Source organism: Ovis aries, chromosome 17 (genome assembly GCF_016772045.2).
Source record: "Ovis aries strain OAR_USU_Benz2616 breed Rambouillet chromosome 17, ARS-UI_Ramb_v3.0, whole genome shotgun sequence".
In the NCBI taxonomy this organism is placed as follows: Eukaryota; Metazoa; Chordata; class Mammalia; order Artiodactyla; family Bovidae; genus Ovis; species Ovis aries.
The window spans coordinates 65,730,524-65,744,768 of record NC_056070.1 but is presented as its reverse complement, the minus strand read 5'-3'; the positions used below and the strand labels follow the sequence as shown (position 1 = coordinate 65,744,768).

Sequence of the window (14,245 nt, the reverse complement as noted above, 5' to 3'; positions counted from 1 at the left end):
CCTGGCTCCCTCGCCCCTCGGGTAATACACAATGGGGAGACATGCTCTTCAGAGGTTTCCAGGGGTCCCTCACTTTCCAGAGTTAGTCCACCTGGAATTTTATTTTTATTTATTTATAAAAATGTTTAATATGTTTATTTGGTTGCCCTGGCTCCTAGTTATGGCACAAGGGATCCTCGATCTTCACTGCTGCATGCAGGGTCTTCAGCTGCAGCATTTGGGGTCTTTAGGAGAGGCATGATGGGTCTTTTAGTTGAGACAGGCAGGATTTAGTTCCCTGAGCAGACACTGAACCCAGACACCCTGCCTTAGGAGCTTGGAGTCTTAGCCACTGGACCACCAGGGAAGCCGCTAATTCACACCTTAACTCCGCAGCATCACCCACCTTTCCTTCCTTCACTCCCCTCTTGGTTCTTCCTGATATCCCCTCCCCCAAAACCTACTGCACCCAAATCTTCATCTCAGGGTCTGCCTCAGGGGAGCCCAGCTTAACATGACTTTCTCTTTCTTATTCCATTCAATCCTCACACCAACCCCAGTCTTAGCCCATTGAAAGAGAGGCCTCTGAAGCTTGGAGAACTTTGCTTTTTAACTCACATCTGCCTCACTCAAGAGCCCACACCCTGGGGTTTACCGCACCTGGACCTTCGGAGCCTCAGTCTTCCGTTCTGTAAAACAGGTCTGTTTCCTTCCACACCCCCTTCAACCTACAGATGCCTGTGCCCCAACTCTAAATCTTCAACAGCTCTTCTGGTCTGAACTGTGCAGTGGCATCCCTAATCCCAGTCTGTTTACAAAGCTGTCTGATTTACAAACAATCAGGACCTAGAGCATGCCCCACGGCTGATTTTTGGAAAAGGCCAGTGGCAGTTGTTTTTTCCATGTTTGTATAGTCAGGCATGCCTGCCCTTGGCCTGGACCAACTGTGAAACTGCCACCTTACCTATTTCTGACTCAGCATAACCCCTAGAAATATCCAAAATCAAATCAGCGCACCAGTACATGAGGCTCAAGAATATGATAATCAAAAGGACAGGCCACAGGGCCCAGGGGGATGGCGGTGGAGAAACCATGTGCCACCATGTTCCAAAGAAGTCCGCTGCCTCCCAGGGGAAGGGCCCAACACCTGCCAGTGTCAGCACACAGCTCCAGAGGACAGGCGCCGTGCACGCCTGTGTCCACTCCACAAGCCTGTCCCAACTGGATGTTCTCGGCCCAAAGGAAGCCACTCTCCGGAGGAAAGAGCTAGATAAGGACACAGTCATAACACAGGGCACCATAAGCCCCACGAAGGCAGGAGCTGCACTGCTCTGGATACTGACCATCTCCTTGGGACCTTTCACAGGGACGAGTGTGGTGGGAGAGGATCCTGGTGAGGGAGGCGAGGAGCCTTGAATGCCAAGCCAAGGGATTTTACTTGATGGAGCGGCCAAGGGAGAGCCTCGGGAGGATTCTAAGCAGGGAACAGTACCACAGGTCTGTGTTCTAGAAAGGAGCCCAGTGGTCACAACAAGGGAGGAGCGAAGGCATCGGCAGTGAGGCTACTGCGATCACCCAGGAGAAAAAAAAAAAGACTCTCAAACCCTTAGTCTAAGGTGATAATAAAGGACAGAGAAGTCAGGACAGGAGTGCCATCATGAGAGTATCCAAGGGAAAGGGGAACGACTGGAGGGCAGGGGCAGTCAGAACCCCTTGAGGAGACCAGCGTGAAGGAGGACAGTCAGCACACAGACAGCTCCGGACGGAAGCAAGTCTGGGCGGAGGAGGACAGCTGGGTCGGCTCAGCATACACAGCGGGAGCCTCTCCAAGACGTCTAGACAGAAACACGTCACCCTCAGTGCATGGACCCAGCCTTCTCTCGCCTGTTCCAGGGCGTAAAACATTCCTCAGTTGCACCAGCTACCGGTCAAATGCTCGATGGCCACAAGCAGCGAGCGGGCACCCTACTGGAAGAGGAGCTCCCAGGCATCGCAGAAGTCCCACGGGACAGTGCTGGGCTACGAGGCTTGCTTGGAAATCAGCTCTGCTTCCTTCCCAGCATGCCTGCTTCTGTAGCCGAGCAGAGAGCAGCCCCAGAGACACAGAAGACGACACACTGACACCGCCCCACCTCACAGACAGAAGGGCCTTGTCAGGCACCCGTCAGTGGAGACAGCTGGCAGTCCAGGTGAGCTCGGCTGGGAAGCACCTACCTTTGCAGGCCCCCGCTGCGCCCAGGTGGTAGATGGCTGCCAGCACCCGCCAAATGGCCCTCTGCTCTCCGTCTGAAATGCCCAGCGTCTCCATGGCGCCCTGGAGCTGGGCAAAGGCGGCCGCTGCCCTCTGCTTGTCTTCAGGCTGAGAACAAGGGGAGAGAGGGAGATAAACAGACCGTCACGGTGGAGGAAACGCAAGCTCACAGCGGGAAGCGGGGCTCGATCTCAGGGGAATGTGTGGACATTTTACGACCACAGTAAATTACCCACGATTAGCTGGGGAGTATCGACACACGGAACTCAGACTGCTGGGAAAGTTATAAAAATCATTTCTCTGACTTCGGATAGCGTGTGATTTTCATTCGTTCATGTGCTCATTCAATAAGATTTATTGAGGCTCTGCACTGTGCTGGACTCTGGGGAGGCAGAGATGAGCGAAATCCAGAACTTGACTCTGAGGACCTTTCAAGGTAGGAGTGGAAAGAGATGTAAAAACAACTAACTGTGAGACAGGCTATGCGGGAGACTATGGGATCTCAGAGGAGGGCCAGGCTGATTAATCCTGCCCAAGAGAGTCAAAGAGACTGTCACAGAAGATGAGACAAAATTGTGAATGAAATCTGAATGGCAAATAGGCAGAGCTGACCAGTTTGACAGAACAGAGGCCTGGTGGGCGGGGAGACAAGGAGAACAAAGGAGGACTCTGGAGAGAACAGGCAGTCACCTGAACACGGCCAGGGAAGCAGGGATTTCTGGAGTGGGGCAGACAGAGGAGGGGTAGAGACACGCATGAGAAGCTGGCCGGTGCCGACAGAGAAGGCCTCAAACCCCTTGTTAAAGGGCACAGGCTTAAAACTCCAGCCACGACAGACAAAAATACACCCATGTTTCCATTCCCGGACCCGAAGCAGACATCATCAATCAATGAAGATCCCACAGGGGTCCAGACTCTCTTCAGGACACTCCCTCTTGCGGCCCCCACTAACTGACCTGCCTCAGCAACTGAGACAGATCCTGTCTGCCATCCCCAGGGCAAGTGGCAGGCAACCACCAGAGATTTTTCAGCAGGAGAGAAGAGAAAATGGTATGATCAGATGCTTATGGGTTGCAGAGTATCGCTTTTTCTTTCCCAGATTTACGGTCCCAATTATGTCTGATTGAATATTAAAACCAGTCTGAAACTCCTGCACACACACACAGCATTTGGCCAAGGAGACTCAACCCCTGAAGCCTGCTGGGTGGAAAGGAAGTGAGCTGACGAATTCTTTTGTAGATCATCTTCCAGCAGATAACGAGGAACTAACGTGCACCTGGCCTGCTCACAGAGCTTGGGTGATGAACCGTAAGCTGTCAAAGCTGGCAAGTCCTTGGATCTTAGGGATTCAGGGAGGGGACAACGCTTGCCCCAAGTCTCACAGCAAATTAGTACCAGATTCAGGGTAAGAATCGGGTTTTGCTGACTCCCCGCCCAGGCCACTTGTCCCCTCCACTCAAGCCACTTCTTCTAACTGGGAAAGAAACCCGCAAGGATCATCGACCAATTGGGACGACGTCAAAGCACACAATGACATTGAGGGATGTGCTATAGGAATGTTTCAATTAACAGCAAAAGCATGTTCCACTGATCCATCATATTTCTGGGCCACCACAGGACCACAAAATCCCTAGCAACCAGGAACTCAACCTAGCAACCACAGCTGCTCCGCTGGAGCAATCGGAGGAAGGGAAGGCATCTTACCAACGTGCTCTTGGTTATTTATGAGATTTCAAAGTAGCAGAGAAAGGACACCAAAAGGACAGTGGCAACACATTTATTACAGCTCCCACTGTCAGCCACGAGCGTCTGACTTTCAATTAGAGGCAGACTCCATCATCTGCCACTTAGCTCACACGAACAGAAGAATTAGCAAACTTCCACTGCAGCTGGCACGCATCTTCTCCTCTGCTCCCCGCCTCCCCCAGGGGCAGAGGGCTGAATGTATGTGCTTCTGATCTGAGACAGTTAGATCAGGAGGAGGCTGACTGCTCCCTCAGCTTCCAGGGAGCCAGACACCTCTGCACAATGCCCTGACAAAGAGCCAGTCTTTCCTCAAAATCAAGGAAACGGAAATCAGGCAGGGCGGCGTGACAGACCAACTCACAGCCAGAAAGTCTACCGAGAGGAGGCTGGATACAGAGCAGGTGGTCCAGGCAGGGCGGAGTGGTGGAGCACCGCACAGCCAGGAGAAAGGTCGCATCACTGATCACGCGAGCACGTGCGTGAGCCCCACATGAGTCACAGGAGCCACATACAAAACGCCACGCCACCTGTGAGTCTGTTCACGTGAAAGCCGAAAGCGGGCAGCACAGCCCTCTGGGAAGAGAAGTCAGGAGGATGAGGTGGGTGGGAAGGACGGTTCTGACCCAGTGGGGGCTCCAGGGAGCCTTTGCTGGAATGAGGAATGTTTTAGATGGTGATCCAGGGTGGGGTTGCAGCTGTGTGTAAGGATATAACCATAGCTGAGTGGTACACTGAAAATTAGTGCTTTTGTACACTTGACCGTATGGCTCAAATGGAGAGAGAAAAATCAGTAAAAAAAATTAAAGCCAACTCAGAAGATGCCCAGGGTTTGTCCAATGCAATCAGACTCAAGGTCAACCCAAGATGGCGTGTCACTTAGAAGAATAAAAGCCAAGATGTTCTCTGCACATTCAACCAGGCTATGCTGAGAGCACCGGGAGGCTCTGACCATGCCAAGGCCAGACCCGGACCTGGGAGCGGACAGAATGGCACACGCCCCCAGCTCTGTGCTTCAGAAGTGTGGCAGCACAGCCTCTTGCCCTTGCATTGCAGGCTCAGTTTCCACCATGTGGACGGAAGCAACTGCCAACCCTGCTCCTAGGTCTCTGTGAGGATTAAACGAGGGCCTGGTAAAGCACCAGCATGGTGCCCAGCACACAGTGGTGCTCCATAAATCCCAGGCTCAAGCCCACGCCTTTGCCCAGGCTGTCCAGTCTTCCAGGGACGCCTCCTCCACTGCTGTCCAGCAGCCCCAGCAGGCAGATCGCCGCGGCCTGTCCTGGGGGGCTCCTGGTCCAAGGAGTAGAGACATGCAGACGACGGCACAGGGTGGGTGCTGGGCCTGGGGAGAGGTGCAGAGCCGACGTTGGAAAGAAGTGGTGAACAGAGCAAACAGAATCAGTTGGGAGAAGTGGGTGCTGGGTGGGGAGGCAAGGTGTCCTAGCGGAAGGGCACGGTGGAGGACAGGGCGTGCTGGGCGCCGAGTACCCCGAAGATGGACGTGCAGGCCTCTCTCACAGGGCCTGGGGCAGCGGGGACCCGAGGTCTGCAGCCGGGCGCTGCTCTCTGGGGGAGGCCCTGAGAGCCTGCAACTCAGTCCCCTGGGGACAAGCACCGGGTGGAGCCTGGGTCCCCCGCACTTCACGGGGGTGTACACCGCATGCCCTCCTCCAGGGCCAGGGTGGGCTCCCCCGTGTCTCCACAGCCCACCAACCCAGGAGGGTCCCCACCCCTCCACCCCTGGATCCGGAGCGGCTCTGGAGGGAAACACTGAACACAGCCTCGCTTCATCTGCAAAAGAAACATTGGTGCCTGAACAGGGGGTGAACCTGACGGAGACCACGGGGAGGGCAGGATGGGTCCGTCCAGCCGGGGCTCCTGGTATCTCAACACTGCCGAGTCTGCGTCCTCTCCAGGTGCCGAAAGCGCATGTAAGGAGGGAGGAGAGAAGGGCTGCCCTAGGAGCTTTTACCCTGCCAGGCAGCCTCAGTCTCTCCAACTGTCAGAGGAGGAAACTGAGGCTCAGAGAGGGTGAGACACGTGCCCAAGGCCTCATGGTGGGGACGGGCAGAGTTACCACACCGTAGATTCTCTATTGAGTCCCAACCCTAGGAGCAGACCCAGGAGCTGGGTGCTGCCCTACCCACTCCACAAGGGAGAAACTGAAGCTGACAGAGGAGTGGCTCAGGGGTGCACAGCAGGTCACATCCCAGAACACACACGGCCTTCAGCAAGGGAACAGATCTGAGGCGATGTCACGGGACACACGAGTGCCAGTTTGGAGTCAGGCCAACCTGGATTCAACAGGCATGAACTTGAGCAAACTCCGGGAGACAGTGAAGGACAGGGAAGCCTGGCCCATTGCAGTCTGCAGGGTTGCACAGTCAGACCTGACTCAGTGACTGAACAACAACGATGGCGACCTGGATTCCAGCCCTGCCTCTGCCACTTAAAAGCTATGTGCCCTTGAGCAAGTAGCTTCACCTCTCTGAGCCTGGTTACTCCTGAAAAACAGATGTGATCATAATCCCTTGTGTCAAAGGGGCCTTACGAGGATTAAGTAAGAGAAAGCTCCAGGCAGAGCCCCTGGCAGGAGCACTACAGTCCCCAACCTTCTGTCTGAAGCACATTCCTCCACAGTTGATGCCGGGGTCATAAAAAATAAATGTGCCGTGGGCCGAAGCCTGGCTGCTGACAGCCAGAAGCAAACTGCTGGGAGGCCAGGATTATTACTATTATTATGATGATGATGACCGCTGCTGCCGGGGCTTATTTTTTTAAAAATCAGCCTAGGTTGTGGAAAAATAAATTACAGAGAAGAAGAAAATAATATGAAAGCTTTGTGATTTCAAATGTGTCCTGGTGCCCCAGCAGATCTCAAACAAGTTCCATTTCAGAGCTGAGATGTGGTGGGTGGTGGTGGGGGCGGGGTGGGGTGGGTGGCACTGCACGGGGCCGGGAGGGGAAGCTGGCAGTCTGTGAGCAGAAGCAGCCCCAGGGGGCCGCTCCCTCTGGGCCCTGCTCCAGCTGACAGGCCCCCATCTCACATGCTCACCCTGCACTCTACTGCCTGCCTGCCTCTCGCCCACCATCACCTCTGCATCAGGGGCTCAGGAAGGCTGGCCTCCCTGCACCCGACTCAATTCTCTCTCTCAGTACAAGACCAGCTCATGCTCACCTCCTCCAGGCAGCCTTCTCTGATATGACTTCAATCCTCCAGGACTGCCCGTGCAACATTCAGGACACGAGTTAAAACAAAAAATCAATATTTCTCTGAAACTCTAATTTACCTGGCCATCCTGTAGTGCTTCCAGCTTTTGTGAGTCATAACTGGCAAATGAGCACGGTCTGTTTCCAGGTGTGCGATATGAGGGTGTGATGCGTGTACAGGTTGTGAAGCGGTTGCCACAGTGAAGTTAACGCATGCCTCCACCTCACAGTCACCGTTTCTTGGCGTGTGGTGAGATCGCTGAAGATCTACCCTCCCAGGACATTTCCAGCATACGGTGAGTACAGCGCTAATAACTACAATCACTGCCGTCCCACATCAGTTACAAGATGAATACGTGCAGGCATTCTGCATTTCTATTTGCTGACTCTGGTGACTTTAGGGGCTTCAGGGTGACGTAGCAGCTCTCACTTCTGGGGGCATTTCCTGAGCACCAAATTCCTTTACTGAGATGATACCTGGACGGCCCGATCCCAGAAAATGAGCCCAGGCTTGTATCAAAGACCAACGAGCTTCCAGATTCTATTTTTGCTCTTAGAGAACAAAGAACACTCTCTCCGTACCTGCCAGGTAGCAGGACGAGAACAAAGAACTACCCGACAAGTTCCCACAGATCAACTGGTCTAAAAAAACTACCCCCAGAAACAGAAAAAAGAAAACCACTTCAAACGCCTCCTTGATATGGGCTCACGCTGCGCCCATTCCTGTGTGCGCACTGTGAGCAAACAGGTCAGGCCGGGAGGATCACGGGGGCCTGGCTTGAGCCCTTTCCGTCCTCAAAACCAAGAAAACAAACCACCACGCTCTTGCTGGTTCAAACGCATGCGATTGGCCCAAACTCATTAGAGGAAGCCCAGCACTGGGGCAGCCATGCGCCCTCTGCCACCCAGGGTAGGATCTGAGCTCCCCGTGCCCCCCAACCAGGGGGAGAGGGGCCTGAATGAAGAACATACTGCAGGTCCCCTTGAGGCAGGGGCAGTGACAGCAAGGTGAGGCTGGGGGAGCCGCATCGCTCCACTCCATCTCACTCCACCGTCGGACTTGCTGACAGTGGTTCTCAAAGTGGAGTCCCTGGACCCCCAGCTTCAGCGTCACCTGGGGACTTGCGAGGAATACAGACTCTTAGGTCCCAGCCCAGGCCTGCTTAGTCAGTAACTCTGCAGACAGTACCAGGCCTACTTAGTCAATAACTCTGCAGACAGTACCAGGCCTGCTTAGTCAGTAACTCTGCAGACAGTACCAGGCCTGCTTAGTCAGTAACTCTGCAGACAGAACCCAGCAGAGAGAGAGAGGGATAGAGAGAGCGCGTGCCTTACAGAAGTGTGACTGACAAAAACAAACCGCTCATCTTTAAGTACAATGTGATAAGCTTTGACACACGCACAAACGAAAGCATCACGCTAAAGAAAGTGGACACGCCCCTCAGCCCCAAAAGTTCCCTTTCATATGACCCTTTCTCCCCTCTCCTACCCTCACCCAATCCCCAGGCAACCACTGACCTGCCTGCTGCCACGGCAGGTTCATCTGCACTTCCCAGAGTTTCACATAAATGAGATCATACAGCTGTACTCTTTCATCCGAGATTTTTCACTCAGCAGTTAATTTTGATCAGTACTTCATTATTGAGGAGCATACTATCTTTATGGATATTCCACAGTGAATTCACCCATTCACCTGTTAATAGACATTTCGGATAGTTTCTGGGTTTTGGCTATCACAAATAAAACTGCTAATGCACTCATGTGAGAAAGTGGCTGTGCACGTCCACTCTCCTGCATGAACGCCCATGAGTAGACTGGAACACCATGTGGGAGCAGCTGGATGCTAAACTTCGTAGGAGATGGTCTGCCAAGATGGCAAGAGGCCACCTTCCACTCCCACCTGCAAGCTCAGGAGAGCTGCAGTCACCCCAGATTCTCACCAGCACACGTTACGCTCCAGCTTCTCAAGTGCAGGCACTCTGTGTATCATGTAGTGGTATTTCACCGTGGTTTTAAGTTTCTTTAATGACTAGTGTATATTGTCCATGCTTATCTGCCATCTACGTAGTCTTCTTTGGTAAAACTGTGTTGAAAGTCTTCTGCCCATCTTTTTGGTCAGGCTGCTTTATTGGTGAGTTCTGAGAGTCATTTATATGCTCTGGATTCAGAGGCTCCATCATGTATGTGATCTGCAAGTGTTTCCTGCTAGTCTGTGGCTTGTATTTTTGTATTAACAGTGACACTCAAAGAGCAAAAGTTCTTAATTTCAACATAGTACAGTTCATCGACTTGTTCTCTCGGGGGCTGTACTTTTAATGTCATACCTATGAAGTCTCCACTCAATGCAGTTACAGAAATTTTCCTCCTGTTTTCTAAATTTTACAGCTTTAAGTTTTACACTTGGGCTCAGCATCCACTTTGGTTAATTTTTCTATATGGTAGATTGCAATTCTATTTTTTTTGCATGAGGATGCCCAATTATTCCAGCACCCTTTGTTTCCCCAACATGTATATTTGGAAAAAAGCTTTGGAATAGAAATGATCACTCCCCTCCACCTGGTGAACTACTCATCCTTCAAAACACAGGTCAGATGTCCCCTTGGCCAAGAAGCCTTCCCTGACTGAGGCCAAGTAGCTTCCAACTATCCTCCGTTACAGGGAATCTCGTACAGACTCTGGAATAGTCTTATCTCACATGACCGTGACTGCATTAATTCCCAGGTTGCTCTCTCCTGACCGAGTGAAACCCACAGATGAGGCCATGACCCCAGCATCTAGCACAGGCACGGCGCAGGGGGCGACAGCAGGAGTGTGGGGGTGGGAGGTGGCTCAAACTCACTTTAAAATATAAAAACGTAAATAAGACAAGTGAACAATCTTCTTTCTTAAACAACTGAATACCACCTCTCCAGGCCCTGGTCATAGGCCCCATCTTCCAGGAAGCCATCTCTGACTGCCCCTTCCCACACTGAACAGTATTAACAATATTTCCTAAGAGAACCACCTCTCACTGATGTAACCCAAGCCCAGGGCTAGGTACTTTGTGCACATCCTTTCCTTTAATCCTCACAACAGGTCCATGAGGAGATACCACTTCCATCATCATTTACCAAAGAGGAGACAGATATCCAGAGAGGCTAGGGCCCATGCCTGAGGTCATATATCCAGTAAGTGTCACAGCTGGGGTTTGAATCTAGACAGCCTGTCCCAGAGCCCAACACTCCTAGCTCTACACGGATCATCTCTTGGTTCCCATTATTTGTACAAGACTCATTTCCCCGACAAGCCCAGACCCCACAAAGGCAGTCCTGCCTCCCCCATGTGACCAGCCCTGGCCAACTCTGCACCCCAGTGGCAGAGGGACTCCTTGCTCAGGGGAACACAAGAGCACTCACACCCAGCGGGGCCTCCGCCTTACCTTGGGCTGCAGGCCCATCACACCCAGGGGGGCCTCCTCCTTACCTTGGGCCATAGGCCCATGCCAAAGGAGTTGCTGTCTGCCATCTGGTGCAGGTACAGGTCTGTCCTGGAAACAGAAGGGACCAGAAGTGAGGAAGGACCCGCCCACACTGATGGTCTGGGAGAGTAGGCAGTCATCATGGTGTGGGGCTCCATACAATGCCCCAGGTGGCCCCAGAGCTGGCCTAGGGCCTGGGCCCCACTGCCCAGATATTCCTCACTTGCTGGCCTCACTGGGCCCTTCCTAAGGAAAGGCCTTCCAGAAGCTTCCTTACTCCTTAGTTACCCTGCTCTGAGAACTGAGAGCTTCCTCTCTCATCTCTCTGAAGGGTACAAGTGTCCCTCTGGCCTTATCAGGAGGCTCAGGACAGGTGGAGCTGCTCCCTCAAATCAGGGAGGAAGGCAGGAGATAAACAATGGGGACACAGAGGCAAACCTGGCCTGGGGTAAGCAACGCCTCAAGCCTCATGGGAGCTTTGCTCCTTCTCTCTACAGGTGAGGAGACCGCGGCTCAGAGACAGGGAGCCACGTGCCCAAGGACGCCCAGGAGTCAGGCAGGGGCAGAGAGGACTCCCCGGGCCACCTCCCTCAGGAGGCCCTCCAAGATGAGGCTCCTGGCTTCTCACCTGGGGCCTCCTTGCCCTGAGATACCTCGGGTGCAGCCAGGGCTCTCACAGAGTTGAGGAACCTCTGCAAGGTTTGGAGTCTGCTGTTCCTCACCCACCTCCCATGCTTCTGTCAGAGCCTGGACCAAAACACCAGCGCCAGAGCAGACACCCTCCACACCCCAGCATGGATAAAGAGCCGCACGTGAATTATCTCACTTAATCCTACAAGGTACTGCTTCCACTTTACAGAGGAAGAAACCACGGTTCAGAGCAGATGGCACCTGGCCAGGTTCCCCAGGCCAGGAGCAGTCCCAGGCAGCTGGAATCAGATGCCAGGTTCCTTACCACTGGGCTCCACTCAGCTCTGGGCAGAGCTGGGGCCAGGCCCCAGGAGAGCCAACACCCTCTGTCTCACTGGCCTCGGCTGGCCCCACCCAGCCCAGTTGCTCACCTGAGATCCAGGTCCAACCCAGCTAGCATCTGGGAGAAAACCTCAAAATTGCCTTCCCCTTCCGGCTGCCGGGCCACGCGGCTCTTCTCCAAAAGCATTGTCTGCCAAGGAGAGGACAGACACCTGGTCACCACGGGGCCACTAAGCTGCCCCACCCAGAACCACTCAACTGTTTGAGGCAACATTTCAGGCCCCAACTTGACTGGACACCTCCGAATCGGAACATCTGGGCCTTGGTCTTATTGATTCAGATTCCACGTAGCGAATTAACAAATGCTCTTTGATTAAGGAACTCATTCTGATTAAGGAATCCACAGGTAATCACAATTAACATACATAAGAGCCACCCTCCAACATACTCTTATGTAACGGAAGCCTGTAATAACTGGACCAAAATGGTGATGAATGCGAGAATTTCAGGGCCAGTTCAGAAAGGGGATTTATTTGGCACCAGCGAGTCTGGATATTATCCCAGTTCCACATACAAACAACCCTTCTAATAACCTAATCCTATTTTCTGTTCAAATAGAATGTTTGCAGGAGGAAGGGGAGGGGGCAGGCGATTTTGGAGATGGGAACAAACAGGCCATGTGCTCGTCACACACGAGCTGCTGCGGAAGGCTGGAGAGAGTCTGTTTAATTTCACTTTTAAGACCCAACTAATGAGTGGCTGAATTATGTATTTACTCATGAATATTTCATCCCTGTGATACTCCAAGATGCAGACAGACCAGTTCGCTCCGGGATGGGATATGGGGGCCCTGAACGAGGTGGGGAGGAGCTGGCCACGGCCTGGGGAGCGATGACCATTTAGACACATTCCAGGATCCCAGCTGGAGGCATGGGCCCTGCTGAGTGGGGCTGGGGACCCTGCAGCTCTGGAGACTCCCTCCCTCTCCCACCCAGAGGCCTCACCTGGAGCTGGGCAGCCGTGACTCGGCCTGTGGCGTTGAAGTCCAGTGACATCACCATGGCGAACCGGGTGGCACTGCGGCTGTGGCCAGTGGACACGGAGCCGAAGGCCCGGAGGACAGTGAAGGCCGCTCGAATCTTCTCCACTGCAGGGACATGGGTGGGGCATTACCCATGGTCCAGGCGCTGCCACCCCTGCCTCTCACAGGACCCCATTCTGGCCTCAGGCCTCAGTGGGACCGCTGCCACTTCCCCAGATCAGCCCTAAACCACGCCCATTTCACTGCGGGGCTGGCCCTGTGCTAGGAGCAGAAGTGCAGGGGAGCGAGGCTGAGTCAAGACAGGGAGGTGCACAGACCCCGGACTGGTGCCATCTGAGCGACAAGGGCTGTCCCGGGCCTCCTGGGCCTGGTGGAGTTTAGGAGGAGGCCAGGGCGCTCAGCAGGTTTGAAAAGCCCTGCAGTCTTCCCACAGCTATTTCCTAGGTTCCTCTCTGTGCCAGGTGCTGTGCCAGGGACCTGGATATAGCCTAGCCTGACTCCCACCCTCCAACCCACACACACTTTCGGCAGACCTGCATTCTGCAAGGGCCAAGACTGGTGCCTCTCCCGGCTGGATGCCCAGCTTCTGACCTGCGCCAGATGCAGAGCAGGTGCTCGATAAAGCCCTGGCACAGTCCCGGGGAGAAGCAGGATAACACCACGGTTAGGCAGGTGTGCCTACGGGGTCTCCCTGGTTTGCAGCAAATTAACCTTCCTGTGTCTCAGACACCCCATCTATAAGATGGGTAAATGCCTCCCTTCCTCATGTGGTTGTCATGAAGACTAAAAGATTTAATAATATAAAGTGCTTAGAACAGGCTCCAAAGGGGGTGCTGTTAGTATTGTGTTTGCTATTACACTAAGAAAAGCAGTATTGCTTGGGCCATATATTCTCAGCAGGGTGAATACTGCCCTCAAGTGGGCAGAAACTGATTCTTGAAAGGTGCAGAAGTTTTCCTTTCTTATGTATAGAGCACAGATAAATACACACACACACACACACAGAGACACACAGACACAGACACACACACAGACACAGACACACACACACACACAGACACACACACAGACACACACAGACACACACACAGACACACACACACACACACACACCCAGCCACCCACCCCTAACTGCATAAACAGATACATGGTGAACCTCCAGCATTAAACTTTCATGGTGGGAGGTGATTAGCAGAAGTAACATCTAAAAAGCCCTCAAAGGGACAATAGTAGGTTGAGAACTCTGGCCCAGGGGTAACAGCTCTGGAGCCAGCCTGCCTGGCTTTGAATACTGGCACTAGGGTATATGAGCCACGTGGTCTAGGTAAGCTGGTTAACCTCTCTGCATTTTACTGGACTCCTTTATAAAATTCAAATAATAATGATATCTTCTTTACAGGGCTGTTTTAAATAATGAATAAGTTAACCTGTTTGGAATGGAGTCTGGCTCACGAGTCCTCAGCAAGCACTCACTACGATCACTACCAATACTGAATTATTATTATCAACTGACACTCTCTCTGTAAGGCCCAGCTCACACATCATTTCCTCAAGGCAGCCGCCCGCCCCCCGCCGTGACCCCTCCTTC

At 53.1% G+C, this 14,245-nt stretch overlaps 1 protein-coding gene across 3 annotated transcripts in view; it reads right to left on the bottom strand.

The window, feature by feature from the left end:
• MYO18B (myosin XVIIIB) overlaps positions 1–14,245 on the bottom strand; it is a 242,074-nt gene that overhangs the window by 197,873 nt on the left and 29,956 nt on the right. For all 3 annotated transcript variants that reach the window (XM_060400839.1, XM_060400838.1, XM_060400837.1), the window contains 4 exons: positions 12,620–12,762; positions 11,705–11,805; positions 10,649–10,712; positions 2,194–2,338 (listed from right to left, as the gene is read on the bottom strand). In XM_060400839.1, coding sequence (XP_060256822.1) covers positions 2,194–2,338; positions 10,649–10,712; positions 11,705–11,805; positions 12,620–12,762 — 453 coding nt within the window. The remainder of the gene's footprint in view (positions 1–2,193; positions 2,339–10,648; positions 10,713–11,704; positions 11,806–12,619; positions 12,763–14,245) is intronic.